This window comes from Pan troglodytes, chromosome 20, assembly GCF_028858775.2.
Source record: "Pan troglodytes isolate AG18354 chromosome 20, NHGRI_mPanTro3-v2.0_pri, whole genome shotgun sequence".
NCBI classification, from domain to species: domain Eukaryota; kingdom Metazoa; phylum Chordata; class Mammalia; order Primates; family Hominidae; genus Pan; species Pan troglodytes.
This window is the reverse complement of record NC_072418.2, coordinates 7,275,508-7,295,435: the sequence shown is the minus strand read 5'-3', so window position 1 is coordinate 7,295,435 and position 19,928 is coordinate 7,275,508. Positions and strand designations below refer to the sequence as shown.

At 51.8% G+C, this 19,928-nt stretch overlaps 1 protein-coding gene across 4 annotated transcripts in view; it reads right to left on the bottom strand.

The window, feature by feature from the left end:
* The window catches only part of UHRF1 (ubiquitin like with PHD and ring finger domains 1), a 53,161-nt gene that overhangs the window by 12,482 nt on the left and 20,751 nt on the right, over positions 1–19,928 (bottom strand). For 3 of the 4 annotated variants that reach the window (XM_001139916.7, XM_001139745.6, XM_016934745.4), the window contains 8 exons: positions 18,774–18,934; positions 16,711–16,926; positions 8,048–8,148; positions 7,746–7,932; positions 5,429–5,552; positions 5,234–5,341; positions 3,696–3,800; positions 2,452–2,558 (listed from right to left, as the gene is read on the bottom strand). In XM_001139916.7, coding sequence (XP_001139916.3) covers positions 2,452–2,558; positions 3,696–3,800; positions 5,234–5,341; positions 5,429–5,552; positions 7,746–7,932; positions 8,048–8,148; positions 16,711–16,926; positions 18,774–18,934 — 1,109 coding nt within the window. The remainder of the gene's footprint in view (positions 1–2,451; positions 2,559–3,695; positions 3,801–5,233; positions 5,342–5,428; positions 5,553–7,745; positions 7,933–8,047; positions 8,149–16,710; positions 16,927–18,773; positions 18,935–19,928) is intronic. The other variant, XM_016934744.4, reaches the window with a different exon arrangement.

The following is a 19,928-nucleotide window of genomic DNA, read 5'->3' as shown; positions in this document are numbered from 1 at the left end:
CTTTGAAATTCTTTTTTGTAATTTTAATTTTTCATAATTTTATGTTGCTCAAGTAGGTCTCAAACTCCTAGCCTCAAGCAATCCTCCCACCTCAGCCTCCCAAAGTGCTGGAACGACAGGCATGTGACACACCACCCATGGCCCATGTCTTTTTTAGGTACTTAGTTACTGATTTTGTGAGAGTGTGTGTGTGTGTGTGTGTCTATGTGCCAATTGTTTTAGATAATGGTATGAAAAACATTACATCTTACATTTTTACCTAGCCAGAGGTCTCCTAAAGACATTTTTCAAAGCGGAGTTAGAGAGTGTCAAGAATAGATCATTTATAAAGCTCTTCATACAAACAGGCAGAAGAGATTTCCAGAAAGATGGTTCCAATTTGTATTTCTACCAACAGTGGAATGCTATTTTACCCCTGACCTGTGTCAACATTTTAGAATTTTTGGCCAACTTTATAGGGGAAACAAATAGTATCTCACCACAGCCTCAGTTTGTATTTGATTACAACTTTGCATTTCTTTTGTGCATTATTTCCATATTCTCTTTTTTTTTTTTTTTTTTCTCTGTCACCCAGGCTGGAGTGCAGTGGAGCGATCTTGGCTCACTGCAAGCTCTGCCTCCCAGGTTCACGACATTCTCCTGCCTCAGCCTCCTGAGTAGCTGGGACTATAGGTGCCCGCCACCACACCAGGCTTTTTTTTTTTTTTTTTTGTATTTTTAGTAGAGATGGGGTTTCACCGTGTTAGCCAGGATGGTCTTGATCTCCTGACATCGTGATCCGCCCACCTCAGCCTCCCAAAGTGCTAGGATTACAGGCGTGAGCCACCACGCCTGGCCTCTTTGCTTTCTTCTACGAGTTTCTTTCTTTCTTGAGATACAGTCTCACTCCTGTTACCCAGGCTAGAGTGCAATGGCATGATTTCGGCTCACTGCATCCTCTGCCTCCTGGGTTCAAGCGATTCTGCCTCAGCCTCCCAAGTAGCTGGGATTACAGGTGGCTGCCACCACACGCAGCTAATTTTTGTATTTTTAGTAGAGACAGGGTTTCACCATGTTGGCCAGGCTAGTCTTGAACTCCTGACCTCAGGTGATCCACCACCTACCTCGGCCTCTCAAAGTGCTGGGATTACAGGCGTGAGCCACCGCACCCAGCTCTTCTATGAGTTTCTTGTTGATTTGCAACAGCTCTTTATATGATAAAGACACTATCATCATGTGTCATGTCAAGAACTCCTCCTAGTCATCTGCCTTTTAATTTATAGAATTTATTTATGTAATATATTTATAATGTTTAGATAATCAAATCTGTCTTTTCCTTTGGGCTTTATGATGGTTTTTATGCTGGAAAAGTCCGCCCCCATGCTGTAATCAGGGGCCAGGCAAATTCTGGCCTATCACATACTTTTGCAAATAAAATTCACTGAAACACAGCCACGCTCACTCACTTACATATGGTCTATGGCTGATTTTGTGCTACGACACAAGAGCTGAAGAGGTTCTCTGAATAGACTGTGTGACCTGCATAGCTGAAGCAATCTATTTTGGAGGGGTTTTTTTTTTTTTTTTTTTTGACAAGATCTCAGTCTGTTGCTCAAGCTGGAGTGCAGTGGTGCAATCTCAGCCCACTGTGGCCTCAACCTCCTGGGCTCAAGTGATCCTCCTACCTCAGCCTCCTGACTAGCTGTGACTATAGGCACATGCTAACACACCCAGCTAATTTTTTTATTTTTACTTTTTGTAGATGGGTTGTCTCACTACATTGCCCAGGCTGGTCTTGAACTCCTGAACTCAAGCTATCCTCGAGCCTCGGCCTCCTGAAGCGCGAGAATTACAGGCATGAGCCACCAGGCCCAGCATTAAGATACCTACTATCAGCCAGGCGCAGTGGCTCATGCCTGTAATACCAACACTGGGAGGCCGAGGAGGGCAGATCACCTGAGGTCAGGAGTTCGAGACCAGCCTGGCCAACATGGCGAAACCCCATCTCTACTAAAAATACAAAAATTAGCCAGGCGAGGTGGCAAGCACCTGTAATCCCAGCTACTCAGGAGGCTGAGGCATGAGAATCGCTTGAGCCCAGGAGGCAGAGGTTGCAGTGAGCAGAGAGTGCACCACTGCACTCTAGCCTGGGCAACAGAGCGAGACTCTGCCCAAAAAAAAAAAAAAAAAAAGATACCTATTATCTGGCCTTTTATAGGGAAGTTTGCTTTCATCCATCTGAATGGCTCACAGTATGTGGCACACATATGGGAGGAACCAGACCAGGCGCAGTGGCTCACGCCTGTAATCCCAGCACTTTGGGAGACAGAGGGAGGAACCAAATGCCAGGCTTCGCTATGTTCTACCACGCTCCTAATGAGACTATCACTTGCTGGACATGAGGCCCAAAACAGAACCAAGGACTCGGCAGATGTGCGTCAGCAAGGAAATAAGAAGGCTGATTCCACAAACCTGTTGGTGTTGGTGAGTTTCTGATCACAAGACTGTTCCGCGGTCCTCTTGTTGCCGGAAAGATCTCGACCGCCACTACCCGTGTATGTGAAAAAATTCCCATGGTCCTGAAACAGACAAGAAGGCTGGGTGAACCCTCTGCAGAGGCAAAAAAAAAAAAAAAAAAAAAAAAAGAGACTGCATTGAAAGCAAACCCCCCAGGATGGCTACTTTCAAAGAAACAGAAAATAACAAGCATTGGTGAGAATGTGGGGAAATTGGAGCCCTTTGTAAACTGTTGGTGGGACTACAGAATGGCAAAGCGACAATACAAACAGTGTGGTGCGTCCTCAAGAAACTTAAACAGAGGGCTGGGCATGGTGGCTCACACCCGTAATCCCAGCACTTTGGGAGGCTGCAGCGGGAGGAATGCTTAAGCCCAGGAGTTCGAGATCAGCCTGGGCAACATGGCGAAACCCCATCGCCACAAAAAAATACAAAAATTAGTTTGGCGTGGCAGTGCCTGCCTGTAGTCCCAGCTTCTTGGGAGGCTGACATGGGAGGATCACTAGAGCCCAGGAGGTAGTGGCTGTAGTGAGCTGTGATCACACCACTGCACTCCAGCCAGAATGAGACTCGGTCTCCAAAAAAAAGAAAAAAAAAAAACAACACTCAACATGGAATTATCACAGGAGTCTTGAATTCCACTTCCGGATATACACCCAAAAGAATGGGAAACGGGGGCTGGAGATACTTGTACAGCCGTGTTCGTAGCAGATCGATTCACAGCAGTCGAAAGGGGAAGGAACCCCAGTGCCCACGGACAGACAGATCAACACAGCATGGTCCCTCCGCAAGGCAGAATAGGACTCGGCCGTGAACGAAAGGGGAATCCGGACACATGTGACAACATGGACAAAGCAAGGACGTCGGGCTCAGTGAGAGGAGCCAGGCACGCAAGGACGCAGGCCGTGCGATTCCACTCCCAGGAGGTCTCCAGAGTCGTCAGAGTCACAGAGGCAGGAAGCAGGTTGGGCGGTGCCAGAGACAGTGAGTGCTTCCTGGAGACAACGTTTCAGTTTGGGAAGATGAGAAAGTTCTGGAGATGGTGGTGGTGATGGTTGCATAGCAATGGGAATATACTTCACGCCACCGGGAACCGAGCATTTAAAAACAGCTAGGATGGGAAATTTTGTTCTATGTATTTTACCACCATCCAAAAAACTAGAGCAACCCTCCCCCACCCCTCCCACACACACACTCACCACGTCATCCTCGTAGCCCCCCGCCAGGACTAGGGAGTACGCTCCGTCGTTGCTCCGGCCATGGATGCCAGCCACGTGGGGCCGATGGACACCCGACTCGCTGACCTGAGGATGCCACCAAGATACACATGGTGTCCTCTGCAATGACTGCTGCAGAGAAGCTCCACCGCCCTCCTTCTCCCTACCCCGAGCAGCCAGCGGCCTCACTTTTACACCAAACTCCTCAGGCCTGCGAGTCACCTACTACGTGTGCTGCTCAGCTAGAGACGGCTGGAGTTGAGCTACACCATGGAAAAAAAAAAAAAACCCAGCTGGCGTGAATTCCAGCCCCATCAAGCGTGCACCGGGCATCCTCACTGCTGATCTCCGATGCTCCTCTTCGGCCTCTAGAAAATGGGGGTGACGGCCGGGCACGGTGGCTCACACCTGTAATCCCAGCACTTTCGGGGGCCGAGGTGGGTGGATCACTTGAGGTCAGGAGTTCAAGACCAGCCTGGCCAACAAGGTGAAACCCCATATCTACCAAAAATACAAAAATTAGCCAGGCGTGGTGGCATGTCCCTGTGATCCCAGCTATTGAGGAGGCTGAGGCAGGAGAATCGCTTGAACCCAGGAGAGGGAGGTTGCAGTGAGCCAAGACCGCACCACTGCACTCCAGCCTGGGCAACAGAGCAAGACTCCGCCTCAAAAAAAAGAAAAGTGGGGGTGAATGAGTTCTAAATGAGGTTATGATATAAAAGCCGGCCTTCATTAGGCCGGTTGAGGTGCAGCCTGCCACTCACTCCACAAAATGCCTTGAGAGGCCCTGGCCTGAGCATGGGGCCCCGGCTGGCTGCTGAGCACTAGGGATACAGCGCTGCCCCAGGAGCTCCTAGCCCTGCACGCCTGGCCCCATGAACTCCATGATGAGGCCCAGCTTGTCCACCCAGCTCAGTGCATCTCACCCAGGGGCAATCCTGCCTCCAAGGGGACACTCATGTCTGCAGACGTTTCTGGTTGTCATGACCTGGGAGGACATGGAGTGGGTGGGGGCCAGGGATGCTGCTCAGCACCCTGCAGTGCCCAGGATGGCCCCGCCCCAGAGAACCATCTGGCTCCAATGTCACTAGTGCCAAAGTGTCTCGTCTGCCGTGACACACAGCCCACAGCTGACAGCGCCCAGCACTGTCAACACCCAGTCACAGGCAGGGGCTGCCCCAATGACAGATCACAACCGGCAGATCTGCCCCAATGACAGATCTGCTAAGAGACAGGTCCCTCTTAGCAGATGCCACCCCTTCCCTGGGACAGGAGCTTTGGGAACGACCTTAGGTGCAGAGCACCAGCCCCCACCCCCAAGGATTCATTGCAGGTCCCTGGTAAAATAAGGAGTAAACCCAAACCTGCAGGCTTTCCACACCCCTCCTCGGCTAGCCGAGGCACCACTGGTAACCACCTTGACCCCTGGCTGGCCAAAGCCAGGAGAAACTGCCCCCAGAAAAGCAGGATGAGCCCACGTGGCCCCTGGAGCCCCTGGAGCCCCGGGACGCTGCAGGTACCTGGACTCGGAACCGCCACATGGTGCCCACAGGGATCCCCGGGATGGGTCCGTAGTGGTTGGACGGGACGATGGTACATTCCTTGGTGCGGCCCACACAGGCCATGCCCTGTCCCAGGCACAGACACAAAGAACAACAGCGTGAGCCCTGGCAGGCGGGGAGGGGCCACGGGTGCGTGGGGAGGACCCGCCTCACCTTGCCCCAGTCCCGCTGTGAGGACGACGTGGCCGAGGCCATCTTCGCCTTCTTCTTGCTCTCCCTCAGCCGCTCTCCCGCCAGTACCACCTCGCTGGCATCATTCCGGCACTCAGGGCAGTACCTGTGAGGTCGGGATTGTCACTGCCCACGCCAAGCCTGGCAGATGTCTCAGCCAACATGTGCCCTCTGTCCACACACCACGGACATGGCTCTCCCCGCCTGGCACCACTACCATCCTGCCCTGTCCACATTGCAGGCCGCTTGGCACACGAGGCTGTTTACATTTAAATTCATTCGAACTAAGCCAGGCACGGTGGCTCACGCCTGTAATCCCAGCACTTTGGGAGGCCGAGGCAGGCAGATCACCTGAGGTCAGGAGTTCAAGACCAGCCTGGCCAACACGGTGAAACCCCATCTCTACTAACAATACAAAAATTAGCCGGGCATGGTGGTGGGCACCTGTAATGCCAGCTACTTGGGAGGCTGAGGCAGGAGAATCGCTTGAAACCAGGAGGCAGAGGTTGCAGTGAGCTGAGGTTGCACCACTGCACTCCAGCCTGGAGGACAGAGCAAGACTCCATCTCAAAAAAAAAAAGAAAGCAGGTTCTCTGTTGGCCTTCCACGGAGAATTCCACGGATCTTGCAACAGTGAGAGTGAACGCAATGTGGGATGTGGGAAATACATGTGCAGATTCCATGGGTGCCTTCTCACTGCCGTGGACTCAGTTTCCCCATCTCTACGATTGGGGGGCAGGGCAACAACAGCACCCACTTCTGTGCTGGAGGAATGACCACAGGCAGGTCCTCAGACCCGAGCCTAGCGCGTCACAACCTCCCCATCCACATCCGCAATTGTCATTATGTGCGCCAGGAACACAGTGGCTACGAAACCTCCTCTCACAGAAGCTGTGAAGCCCCCTGCACTCTGTTCCCTGGCTGGCCGCAGGTCTCACCCACTCAAGCAACATGGGAAGATTTCCTCACCACCCCCCCTTTTTTTTTGTTTTTGAGACTTAGTCTCACTCTGTCGCCAGGCTTGAGTGCAGTGGCGCGATCTGAGTTCACGGCAACCTCCGCCTCCCAGGTTCAAGCGATTCTCCTACCTCAGCCTCCCGAGTAGCTGGGATTACAGGCGCGTGGCACCACGCCTGGCTAACTTTTTTGTATTTTTAGTAGAGACGGGGTTTCACTATCTTGGCCAGGCTGACCTCAATCTCCTGACCTCGTGATCCACCCACCTTAGCCTCCCAAAGTCCTGGGATTACAGGCATGAGCCACTGCGCCTGACCTCATTTTTACTTTTCTAAAGAAATAGGGTCTCACTCCCATCACCCAGGCTGGAGTACAGTGGCGCGATCACAGTTCACTGCACCCTCGACCTCCTGGGCTCCAGCGATCCGATCCTCTTACCTCGGCCTCCCAAGTGGCTGGGACCACAGGCGAGCACCACCACGCCCAGCTAATTTTCTTACATTTTTTGTAGAAATGGGGTCTCCAGGCCAGGCATGGTGGCTCACACCTGTAATCCCAGCACTTTGGAAGGCTGAGGCAGGCACATCACTTAAGGTCAGGAGTTAAGAGACCAGCCTGGCCAAGATGGTGAAACCCCGTCTCTACTAAAAATACAAAAATTAGCCGGATGTGGTGACAGGCACCTGTAATCCCAGCTACTCGGGAGGCTGAGGCACGAGAATTGCTTGAACCCGGGAGGCAGAGGTTGCAGTGAGCCAAGATCGTGCCATTAGACTCCGTCTCAAGGCTGGGAGAGGTGGCTCACGCCTATAATCCCAGCACTTTGGGAGGCCGAAACGGACAGATCACGAGGTCAGGGGATCAAGAACATCCTGGCTAACAAGGTGAAACCCCGTCTCTACTAAAAATACAAAAATTAGCCGGATGTGGTGGCAGGCACCTGTAGTCCCAGCTACTCGGGAGGCTGAGGCAGGAGAATGGCGTGAACCCGGGAGGCAGAGCATGCAGTGAGCTGAGATCGCGCCACTGCACTCCAGCCTGGGAGACAGGGAGACTCCGCCGCGAAAAAAAAAAAGAAAAGAAAAGAAAAGAAAAAAAACTCCGTCTCAAAAAAACAAAAAAAAAAGAAACAGAGTCTCTACATCCCCCAGGCTGGTCTTGTGTTGCCCAGGCTGCTCTTGAACTCCTGAGCTCAAGTGATCCTCCCGCCTCGGCCTCCCAAAGCACTGGGATTGCAGGCGTGAGCCCCCGCGCCTGCCCCTCTCCAGTCTCTCCTCAGTGCCCCTCTGGGGATTTGTAGGGGGCGCTCTGGTCTCCCCGCGGCGGGCAGGGCCGCACTCACCACTCGTCCTCGCTGGGAATACTGCTGAGGGGCGGGTCCAGGCAGTAGATGTGGAAGGCCATGTCGCACTCATCGCACATGAGCTGCTTGTCGGGGTCCTGCCGGCCCCCGCACAGGTGGCAGGCGCAGACCCGGCAGAGTCTGTTCACGTCGTCCTTGCAGTGTTTGCAGGACGGCCCGCTCTTCCCTGGGCACGGGGCAGCAGGGTCAGCTCCGGCGGGGCCCGGCCAAGCCAGAGACGGGACAAGAGCCCCCGCCCCGTGCCCCCGCGGAAGATGGGGAAAGGCTGGCTCAGAACTCACGTCTCATGGGGTTGTCAACCATGGGGCTCCCTTCACCCGGCCGCTCAATCTTGAAGACTTCGTCCACAAAGATGATCCGACAGTCGTTCAGAGAATCATCCCTGCAATGAATGAGGACGCTGGAACATTCTGGCCTGCCGAGGCCCCTAAATCTACTCACAGCACTTGAACACCACGGGTTCTCGGGATGCCTGGGTCAACAGCTCAGCTACGCCCCCTAGCAATCAAAGCTGCACTCACAGAAGCAACATGAAACAGAACAGGGCGCAGTGGCTCATGCCTGTAATACCAACACTGGGAGGCCGAGGTCAGGAGTTCGAGACCAGCCTGGCCAACATGGTGAACCCCCATCTCCACTGAAAATACAAAAATTAGCTGAGCTTGGAGAAGCACGCCTGTAATCCCAGCTACTCGGGAGGCTGAGGCAGAAGAATCACTTGAACCCGGGAGGCAGAGGTTGCAGTGAGCCAAGATCACGCCACTGCACTCCAGCCTGGGCGACAGGGCAAGACTCAGTCTCAAAAAAAAACAAAACAAACAAACAAAAAAAACACAGAAACCAGAGTTTCATTGCAGGATGCCCTGGGAAGAATGAGTTTGAACCTTTGGCTAAGGAGCACCAAATCCACAAGAACTGACAAGCAAGACTCATAAAGGTTGGCCGGGCATGGTAACTCAGACCTGTAATTCCAACACTTTGGGAGACCGAGGCAGGCCGATCATCTGAGGTCAGGAGTTCGAGACCAGCCTGGCCAACATGGTAAACCCTGTCTCTACTAAAAATGCAAAAATTAGCTGGGCATGGTGGTGCGCACCTGTAATCCCAGCTACCCAGGAGGCTGAGGCAGGAGAATTGCTTGAACCCAGGAGGCAGACGCTGAAGTGAGCCAAGATCGTGCCACTGCACTCCAGCCTGGGCGACAGAGTGAGACTCCATCTCATCAAAAAAATAAATAAATAAATTAAGTCGGGCACCGTGGCTCACACCTGTAATTCCAGCACTTTGGGAGGCCAAGGTGGGTGGATCACGAGGGTCAGGACTTCGAGACTAGCATGGCCAACATAGTGAAACCCCGTCTCTACTAAGAATACAAGAATTAGCTGAGCATGGTGGCCTGTGCCTGTAATCCCAGCTACTCGGGAGGCTGAGTCAGGAGAATAGCTTGAACCTGGGAAATGGAGGTTGTGGAGCTGAGATGATCACGCCACTGCACTCCAGCATGGGCGACAGAGCAAGACTCCATCTCAAAAAAAAAAAAAAACCAAAAATCATAAAGGCAACGTTTGATCCAATGGCCTACATCAAAATACGAGAACTCCTGTGAGTGAAACTGATCCCCCGAGATCAATAATCCGACATCTCCATCAACAATGTCCGAAGGAAACAGCACTTGAACACACGCTGTGTGTGTAATTCTAAATTTCCTAATAAGCACGTTTGAGAGGTAAACATAGGTGGAAGTAATTGGAATATGTTCCATAGAACCCAGTGTAGACAAAAGATTATTTCAACATGGAATGAATATGAAAAAGTTATTAATGAGCTACTTTACATTCTTCTTTTGTACCAGGTCTCTGAAAGCCCATGTGTATTTTTTTTTTTTTTTTTTTTTTTTGAGACAGTCTCGCTCTGTCGCCCAGGCTGGAGTGCAGTGGCACGATCTCGGCTCACTGCAAGCTCCACCTCCCGGGTTCACGCCATTCTCCTGCCTCAGCCTCCTGAGTAGCTGGCACTACAGGCACCCGCCACCACGCCTGGCTAATTTTTTGTATTTTCAGTAGAGACGGGGTTTCACCATGTTAACCAGGATGGTCTCGATCTCCTGACCTTGTGATCCACCCACCTCGGCCCCCCAAAGTGCTGGGATTACAGGCATGAGCCACTGCGCCCGGCAGCCCATGTGTATTTTACACTCACAGTACATTCCAGTTCCTCCTGGCCACATTTCAAGCACAGCACAGGTGGCTCTTGGCTATGGGACAGTGTGGGAACACATTGACCTACCAGCTCACAGGTAGCACAGACGCACACAGCAAGTGACATCTCCTGGTCATCTCTACAGTCTGGATAGAGTCATTTGGAACTCCTGGGACAAATGACCAGGATTCCTCAACAAACTAAGTGTTAAGGAAAAGGAGGCTAAGGCAGGAGAATTGCTTCAGCCCAGGAGTTCAAGGCTGCAGTGAGCTATGATTGCACCACTGCACTCTAGCCGAGGTGAGACAGCAAACAGCAAGACTCCATCTCAAAAAAAAAAAAGAAGGAAAAACATATTCTAAGACTGGGTATAGTGGCTCATACCTATAATCCCAGCACCTTTTGGGAGGCTGAGGCAGGAGTATCACTTGATCTCAAAAGTTCGAGACCAATCTAGCCAGACCCCCATTGCTACCAAAAATTTAAAAAAAAAAAAAAAAAAATGGCCGGGTGCAGTGGCTCATGCCTGTAATCCTAGCACTTTGGGAGGCTGAGGCAGGTGGATTATCTAAGGTCAGGAGTTCAAGACCAGCCTGGCCAACATGGTGAAACCCCGTCTCTACTGAAAATACAAAAAAAAAATGAGCCAGGTGCAGTGGAGCACGACTGTAATCCCAGCTACTCGGGAGGCTAAAGCAGGAGAATCGCTTGAACCCGGGAGGTGGAGGTTGCAGTGAGCCAAGATCATGCCACTGCACTCCACCATGGGTGACAGAGCGAGACTTTGTCTCATCAAAAAACAAAAAAAAAAATTAGTCAGGCATGGTGGTGCACACCTATGGTCCCAGCTACGTGGGAGGCTGAGGTGGGAGGATTGCTTGAGCCCAGGAGGTTGGGGCTACAGTGAACTGAGAGCTTGCCATTGCACTCCAGCCTGGGCAACAGAGCAAGACCTTATCTCAAAAAAAAAAAAAAACCTGACCAAAACAAAACTTTCTTATGCCAGGTGCAGTGGCTCATGCCTGTAGTCCCAGCACTTTGAGAGGCCGAGAAGAGTGGATCACCTGAGGTCAAGATCGCTTGAACCCGGGATCTTGGGGTTGCAGTGAGCTGAGATCACGCCACTGCACTCCAGCATGGATGACAGAGTGAGATCTTGTCTCAAAACAAACAAACAAACAAACAAACAAAAACTGTTTTATTCTTGCTGTACAAATAAATGAGAAGGAAGGGAAAGGTCTAAGATCCTCAAAAATAAAATTGGCAAAGACTGACAAAAATAAAGAGAAAACATATAAATTACCAACACCAAGAATAAAACAGGGATCTCACTAGATCCTTCTGGCATCAGAGAATAAGGAAATAATACAAATGACTTTATGCTCAGAGAAACCGGCTAATTCCCCAAAACCCAGAAAGTACTTAAGCTCAAACATGATGAAACAGATAGTCCAGTCACATAAGCAAAGAAGAAATTCAATTCATAAAAGTTCCCCCAGAAGACATCTCCAGATCTCCATGGCCTCAGTAAAGCTTCCCTTCCTCCCCAACCCCACCAAGACGGAATCTTGCTCCGTCATCCAGGCTGGAGTGCAATGGCATGATCATAGCTCACTGCAACCTCCACCTCCCAGGTTCAAACGATTCTCCTGCCTCAGCCTCCCAAGTAGCTGGGGCTGCAGGTGCACACCACCAAGCCCAGCTAATTTTTGTATTTTTAGTAGAGACGGGGATTTCACACCATGTTGGCCAGGCTGCTCTCAAACTCCTAACCTCAAGTGATCTGCCCACCTCCGCCTCTCCAAGTGCTGAAATTACAGGCATCGGCCACTGCACCCAGCCTATGGTCTCGTTAAAGAATTCTATCAAACCTTTAAAGAAGAATTAACGTATATTTTACACAATCTCTTCCAGAAAACAGAAAAAGGAATAAACATTTCCCAGCTCACATTATAAGGCTGGTATTGACCAAACCAACAAAGACCATACAGAACAAGAGAATTGCAGACCACTGTTTCTTATTAACTTAGTCAAATAAATCCTAAACTGGCCGGGCGAAGTGGCTCACGCCTGTAATCCTAACACTTTGGGAGGCCAAGGCGGGCGGATCACCTGAGGTCAGGAGTTCAAGATCAGCCCGGCCAACATGGAGAAACCCGACCTCTACTAAAAATACAAAAATAAGCTGGGTGTGCTGGCATACGCACCTGTAATCCCAGCTACTCCAGAGGCTGAGGCAGGAGGATCGTTTGAATCCAGGAGGCGGAGGTTGCAGTGAGCCGAGATCACATCACCGCACTCCAGCCTGGGAAACAGAGCAAGACTCTGTCTCAAAAAAATAAACAAATCTTAAACAGCAAAAAATCCTGGAAACAGCTCAGATATCCAATGGGTCGTTAAAAAAAAAACAGTGGCCCATCTATACCACAGAATACTACTCAGGGATGAAAAGGAATGAGCTACTGATATGCGGGAACTTCAATTAATCTGTAATTATGGAGAGTCGGGGGAAAAAAAGAATCAATCCCAAAAGGTTACGTACTGTGTGATTCCATTTATATAACGGGAATCCTTATTACAAAGTTGCAATTGTAAAATCCTTGAAATTACAAAATTGTATGAATGGAGAACAAAAGAGAGCAAGACTCCGTCTCCAACAACAAAAAAATTACTGCTTGCCGGGGGTCAGGGACCAGGTGGGGATGGGGAGGTGGGTTTGGCTATAAAAGGGGTACCGAGAAGGATTTTGTGAGGAGGAAACTCACTCTTGACTGTATCAATGTCAATATTCCAGTTGTGATAACACAGTATAGTTTATTAATATAAGATGTTACCACTGGGGGAAACTGAATAAAGGGTACACAGCCTTTTTTTTTTTCTTTTCACTTTTTTTTTTTTTTTTTTGCAGACTCTCTTGCTGTTGCCTAGGGTGGAGGGCAGTGGTGTGATCACGGCTCATTGCAGCCTCGACCTCCCAGGCTCAAGCGATCCTCCCACCTCAGCCTCCCAAAGTGCTGGGACAACAGGCGTGAGCCACTGCGCCTAGCCATCTCTACATTATAACTGCATGTGAATCTACAATGCAAGGTAAAATTTAATGAAAATGAATGACGAATGAATTGACCCCCACACTGCAGAGACACCAGTGTAGAGGGCTTGCATTTAGAAGTCAGCCCTGGCAAAGGCTGGTAGCTCCTAGCACTGCCCAGAGCAGGACCTGGGGCTCAGCCACCTATCTGAGCCTCCCAATCCGAGAGTCCACTCGGCCATCTCTGCCACCCATCCTCGCGTGTTGTCTCAGAGCACGCATCTCCCTGGTCTGTCATCTGCAGATCTGTCTCCCACACCAGGCTGGGTGCCTCCTAAGACAGGGACTGCAACCGCGTTTCTCTGTCTAATCTTGTATGATGCCTGACTCAGCAGATGATAAAAGTCGAAGGTGCTAACGATGGGCACACATCACAAACTCACTGCAAGGCACGACTCGGCTCAGCGTGACCCTCTCACTGCGTCCCTGGAAGCTCCCATGGGGCTGGCAAGGGACAGTGTCTGCCCCAAGGCCGCCTGGACCGAGCACCTGCTCCCTTTCCCGCTGTGCCTCCTGCATCCCCAGAGGGCTCGGGACACAAGCATGAATGAATCGAAGAACCCAAACACCCCAAGGTGTGGTCGGCCAGGTATCTTCGTTTCCCTGTCTGGTGACGCCCCTGCCTTGTGACAGTCAATGTGCAGAAACGCAGTTTTCTTCTGCTAGGGGAGGGACTGAGGTGGAGGAAGCCCGTGGGTGCTGGCTGGGCAGGTTATCTGTCTCAGGGTAAACGGGCAGCAGCTGGTGTATAACTGGTGCGGATGGAGCCTAAGGTGGCCCCACAACCCCCACCTCCTGGTAACCACGCATTTGTAGGCGTTTCTCCCCATAAAAGTATGGACAGGGCTGTGACTTAAACCTAACCCGTAAAATACAGCAGAGCTGACGGACTGTCACTCCTGGGACGATGACACATCACACAATGCTCTATATCTTACTAGCCGACTAGCTGAAGACCTCCCTTGCTAGCTTGACATCAGTAGCCACATCAGAGAAGCCCACGGGGCAAGGAACTGCAGGTGGGCCCTGGGAACTGCAGGCGGCCTCCAGGAACCAAGTTAAAAAAAAAAAAAATGAAGCCCCCATCCTTCAACCGCAAAGTAGTGGATTATATCAGCCACCACGAGAGCTTGGAAGGGGTTGTATGAGTCTGTTCTCATGTTGCTAATAAAGACATACTAAATAATAAAGACTGGGTAATTTAGAAAGGAAAGAGGTTTAATGGACTCAGTTCCGCATGGCTGGGGAGGCCTCACAATCATGGTGGAAGGTGAACGAGCACAGGCACATCTTACATGGCGGCAGGCAAGGGAGTGTGTGCAGGGGAACTGCCCTTTATAAAACCAGATAGGCTGGGCGCGGTGGCTCACACCTGTAATCCCAGCACTTTGAGGGGCTGAGGTGGGTGGATCGCCTGAGGTCAGGAGTTCAAGACCAGCCTGGGCAGCATGGTGAAACTCTGTCTCCACTAAAAATACAAAAATTAGCTGGTGGTGGGCACCTGTAGTCCCAGCTACTCAGGAGGCTGAGGCAGGAGGATCCCTTGAACCCGGGAGGTGGAGGTTGCAGTAAGCAGAGATCCTGCCACTGCATTCCAGCCTGGGTGACAGAGCGAGACTCTGTCTCAAAAAAAAAAGTTAGTCACCAGCATTTAAAAATCAGATTCCATATAACAATCCAAATAGTTTCTCAGAAAATCTCAGATTCAGAAATGCGCCTAGCAGAGAATAAAGACCAATTCCACACCACACCCGAGCCACGCGCTTAAGGCCCAGACTCAGTGAGGAGGCTCCCACAGCCCCAGCCACTCCCCTCCATCCCCCACAGCTCACTGACCTCCCTACTGGGCCACAGATGCACCATAAATGTCCCAGCCCAGGACCTCTGCGTGCTTGCTGTACCTGTACTTGGAACACCGTTGCCAAGATGCTCGTGTTTATAGACAACATGTCATGTACTATCACTCGGCCACAAAAAGGAGGGAAATTCCAACCAGACTACAGCCTGATGCACCTCAAGGACATCACACTCAGTGACGTCAGTGAACAGATGCAAAGGACAAATCCTGTGTGATCCCATTCCTAGGAGGTCCCCCGAGTTGTCAGATTCACAGAAATGGAAAGTAGGATGCAGAGGTGTCAGGGGCTGGGGAGTGAGTGTTTCATGGAGTCAGAGTTTCAGTTTGGGAAGAGGACAAAGTGCCGGAGATGGCTGCGTAACAACGTAAATGCGTTTAATGCCACCGAACTGTGCGCTTAAACATGGTTCCAATGGTAAATTTTCGGCCGGGCGCAGTGGTTCATGCCTGTAATCTCAGCACTGTGGGAGGCTGAGGCGGGCGAATCACTTGAGGTCAGGAGTTCGAGACCAGCCTGGCCAACATGGTGAAACCCAGACTCTACTAAAAAAATACATACATACAAAAATTAGCCAGACATGGTGGCGGGCACCTGTAATCCCAGCTACTTGGGAGGCTGAGGCAGGAGAATCACCTGAACCTGGAAGGCGGAGGCTGCAGTGAGCCAAGATCATGCCACTATATCCCAGCCTGGGCGACAGAGGGAGACTCTGTCTTTTAAAAAAAAAAAAAGGTAAATTTTCTGTTACATACATTTTATCACACACACACACACACACACACACACACAAACACACACAGAGGCAAGGGAGAAAGAACAGGCTTTGCAAAATGCTTCTGCAAAGGGCCAGATAGGAAGGATTTTCAGCTTTGTAGGCCGCATAGTCTCTGTTGCAACTACACAACTCTGCTCTTATAACACAAAAGCAACCACAGGTAATAAGATAAAAATGGGTGTGACCACGTCCCAATAAAACTATTTGTCAAAGCAGGCAGCGGACCACAGCAGGCCTGTGGACTGCAGTTTGCCAACTCCTAAGCGGTGTGGTTTGGCGTGTATGTTTATGAACAGAATGTCCCTGGAAAGTTGGTAACAGTGATGTCGCCAAAAAGGGGAACTGGGTGACCAGGCAGAGGAGGGAGAAGCTTCATGTGTGGTCTTGGGTGCTTTCTATTTTGACCCTGTGAATGGGACCTATTCACCAAATTTGAAACAAACAAGAGAGAAAAAGAAAGCTTGAGGCCAGGCACGGTGGCTCACTGCCTGTAATCGCAGCACTTTGGGAGGCCGAGGCAGGCAGATCACGAGGTCAGGAGATCGAGACCATCCTGGTTAACAGTGAAACCCCGTCTCTACTAAAAATACAAAAAAATTAGCCAGGTGTGGTGGTAGACGCCTGTAGTCCCAGCTACTCGGGAGGCTGAGGCAGGAGAATGGCGTGAACCCAGGAGGCAGAGCTTGCAGAGAGCCGAGATCGCACCACTGCACTCCAGCCTGGGCAACAGAGCGATAAAAAAAACACCACGAGAAAAAGGAAGCTTGACAACTCTGCCTGTCAGGGCCTGGGGGTCAGAGACAGTTCCCTGGGCAGAGGCACTCAGGGGCACAAGGTGGTCGGTCTTAGAAAGATGCTCAGCAGTGAGCAGGAGCAGACCCCAGAGGGGAGGCAGGAAGGCCAGGCCGGAGGCTAAGGCCCTCGCACACACAGCGCTGGCTGGACGGCTTCAAAGCCAGTCCGGGGGCCCCGGGAGGGGAGGAAAGGAGAGAGGAAGGACTCGCCCCAGGACGCGAGGCTCACCCCAGCACCACGTTGGCGTAGAGTTCCCGCGCCGTCCTGGTCTCGCGCTTCCTGGAGATCTCCGCGTCGTACCAGAAGCCCCGCTCCTTGGGGTTGTCGGGGTTGTAGTTGAGCATGACCACCTGGCCCACCTCCAGGTCCTGCCACTTGATGATGGTGCGGGCGCGCGCTCGGACGTCCCTGGAGTTCATCTGGACCACGCCGTTCTCCGGGTAGCTGGGAGGAAAAGCCCGGGCCTTAGACCCCGTGCTAAGACCAAGCCTCGTTCCCTCAATGGGAAACGAGCCGAGGTGGAGACGGCCCCTCCCGACAGTGTGCAGAGGCCCCTCCCAACAGGCTTATTTGCTGGTGTTGAGAACACGCAGGTATATTAAGGCACATTCCAGGTACAAAATTGTTATGGGTTGCCCGTGTCCCCTGCAAAAAGAGATGTTCAAAGGCTGATCCCCAGTACCCACGAATAGGATTGTTTTTGGAAACAGGGTCTTTGTAGATAGAACCTCTGCAGATGAAATCATATTAAGATGAGATCACACTGCAGTAGGGTGGGCCCCAATCCAATAGGACTGGTGTCTTTAGAACAAGAGGAGAGGCCGGGCAAGGTGGCCCACGCCTGTAATCCCAGCACTTTGGGAGGCCGAGGCGGGAAGATCACCTGAGGTCAGGAGTTCAAGACCAGCCTGACCAACACGGTGAAACCCTGCCTCTACTAAAAATACAAAAATTAGCCAGGCATGGCTGGGCACGGTGGCTCATGCCTGTAATCCAAGCACTTTGGGAGGCTGAGGCAGGCAGATCATCTGAGGTCAGAAGTTGGAGACCAGCCAACATGGAGAAACCCCATCTCTACCAAAAATACAAAATTAGCCAGGCGTGGTGGCACATGCCTGTAATCCCAGCTACTCGGGAGGCTGAGGCAGAATTGCTTGAACCCGGGAGGCAGAGGTTGCGGTGAGCCGAGATCGCGCCATTGACGCCAGCCTGGGCAACAAGAGTGAAACTCTGTCTCAAAAACAAAAATTAGCTGGGCGCACGCCTGTAGTCCCAGCCACTTGGGAGGCCGAGGCAGGAGAATCGTTTGAACCCGGGAGATGGAGGGTGCAATGAGCCGAGATCACACCATTGCACTCCAGCCTGGGGGACAGAGTGAGACTGTCTCAAAAAAATAAAATAAGCTGGGCACGGTGGCTCACACCTGTAATCCCAACACTCTGGGAGGCTGAGGCGGGCGGAACACGAGGTCAGAAGTTTGAGACCAGCCTCACCTACATAGTGAAACCCCATCTCTTCTGAAAATACAAAAATTAGCCAGGCGTGGTGGCCACACACCTGTAATCCCAGCTACTTGGGAGGCTGAGGCAGGAGAATCGCTTGAACCTGGGAGGCGGAGGTTGCAGTGAGCTGAGACCACGCCATTGCACTCTAGCCTGAGTGACAGAGTAAGACTCTGTCTCGAAAAAATAAAATAAAAATAAAATAAAATAAAAATACAAACATTAGCTGGGTGTGGTGGCGGGCACCTGTAGTCCCAGCTACTCAGGAGGCTGAGGCAGGAGAATCGCTTGAATCCAGGAGGCAGAGGTTGCAGTGAGCAAGTCAACCAATGTCCGTGTTTAAGCCACACCGTCTGTGAAATCTCACGATGGCAGCACGGACAGACGCAGCCACCATCTGTGTCCACTGGTGTGTGGACCCCGTACTTGGCAGGTAGGAAGTGCCCAGTAAACACTTGTGCAAAGACTGGAGACTGACGTTAGGGGTGGGGATGAGGGAGAGATGACAAACCCGGAAGATGGAATAAAACAGAAAAACTGATGCGGTGGCAGTTTCAGCCACTGATCGAGCAGAACCCTCCGCGGAGACACAGGAGGGGGCAGCCAGCTTCGGGTCCCCAGGCTAGTCCCCGAGTGGGCAGCCTCGTATGCTGTTAGGAATTCGAGGGTGGGGCCCCAGATCCTGATCACCATCTCGAGACAGTGCCAAGCTCTGGCCTGAACACCCGCAGCCAAGGATGCGCGTCACAGAGCCTGAATACCCAGGCCCGCCCACCTGCCGTGACTCACTCGTCATATTTCACGTGGTAAATGACGTCCTCCTCCAGCGCCGGCCTGGACGTGGAGCTGCAGGGCTCGTCCCGGGAGGGGGCCTTCCGCGTCACCCTGACCACCTGGGCCTCAAACCACGCCCCCATGTTCGTGTCCCGAGCATCGACGTACTCATTGACCTGTGAGGAATGAGGGAACTCTGGCATCCCAACGGGGTGAGGAAAACTGACGGGAGACCACCTTGGTTCTCGGACACTGGGATGCTCTGGAACCAGGGCGCAAACTCGAATGCCCACAGCGAGGTTTCTCCTCCCTGGCTGGGAACCGCTGACCATGAGAAACCAGCCCCGGCAGGGGTGACGGGGATGCGGGGCCAGGGGGCATGGACTGTCTTAACAAAGGCCCCTGCGGCTCTGCTTCAGCCACAGCTGCTGGGAGGCCCTGAGAGACCAGAGCTGCCCATTTGTCAAGAGAAGCTGGAAATCCAGGCAGGGCGTCGTGGCTCACACCTGGAATACCAGCACTTTGGGAGGCTGAGGCAGGTGGATTGCTTGAGCCCCGGAATTCAAGACTAGCCTGGGCAACATGGTAAGACGCTGTGTCTACTAAAAAATAAAACAGACTGGGTGCGGTGGCTCACACCTATAATTCCAGCACTTTGGGAGGCTGCGGTGGGAGGATCACTTGAGGCCAGGAGTTCAAGACTAGCCTGGCCAACATGGCGAAATCCCGTCTCTACAAAAAATACAAAAATTAGCCAGGTGTGGTGGCACATGCCTGTAATCCCAGCTACTCAGGAGGCTGAGGCACGAGAATTGCTTGAACCCAGGAGGTGGAGGTTGCAGTGAGCCGAGATGGCACCACTGTACTCCAGCCTGGGCGACAGAATGAGACCATGTATTAAAAAAGTAATAAAATAAAATAAAATTAGCTGGGCGTGGTGGCACATGCCCATAACGTCAGCTACTCAGGAGGCTGAGGTGGGAGGATCACTTGAGCCCAGGAGTTCGAGGCTGCAGTGAGCTGTGATCACACGACCGCACCCCAGGCTGGGCAACAAAGTGAGACCCTGCCAAGAAACAAATAAAAAAAGAAAAGAGCTGGAAACCCAGATCTCTCTGTGACATTTCCTGATCTTACATGGTGGCAGCAAGTTCAGAAACGTCACAGCCA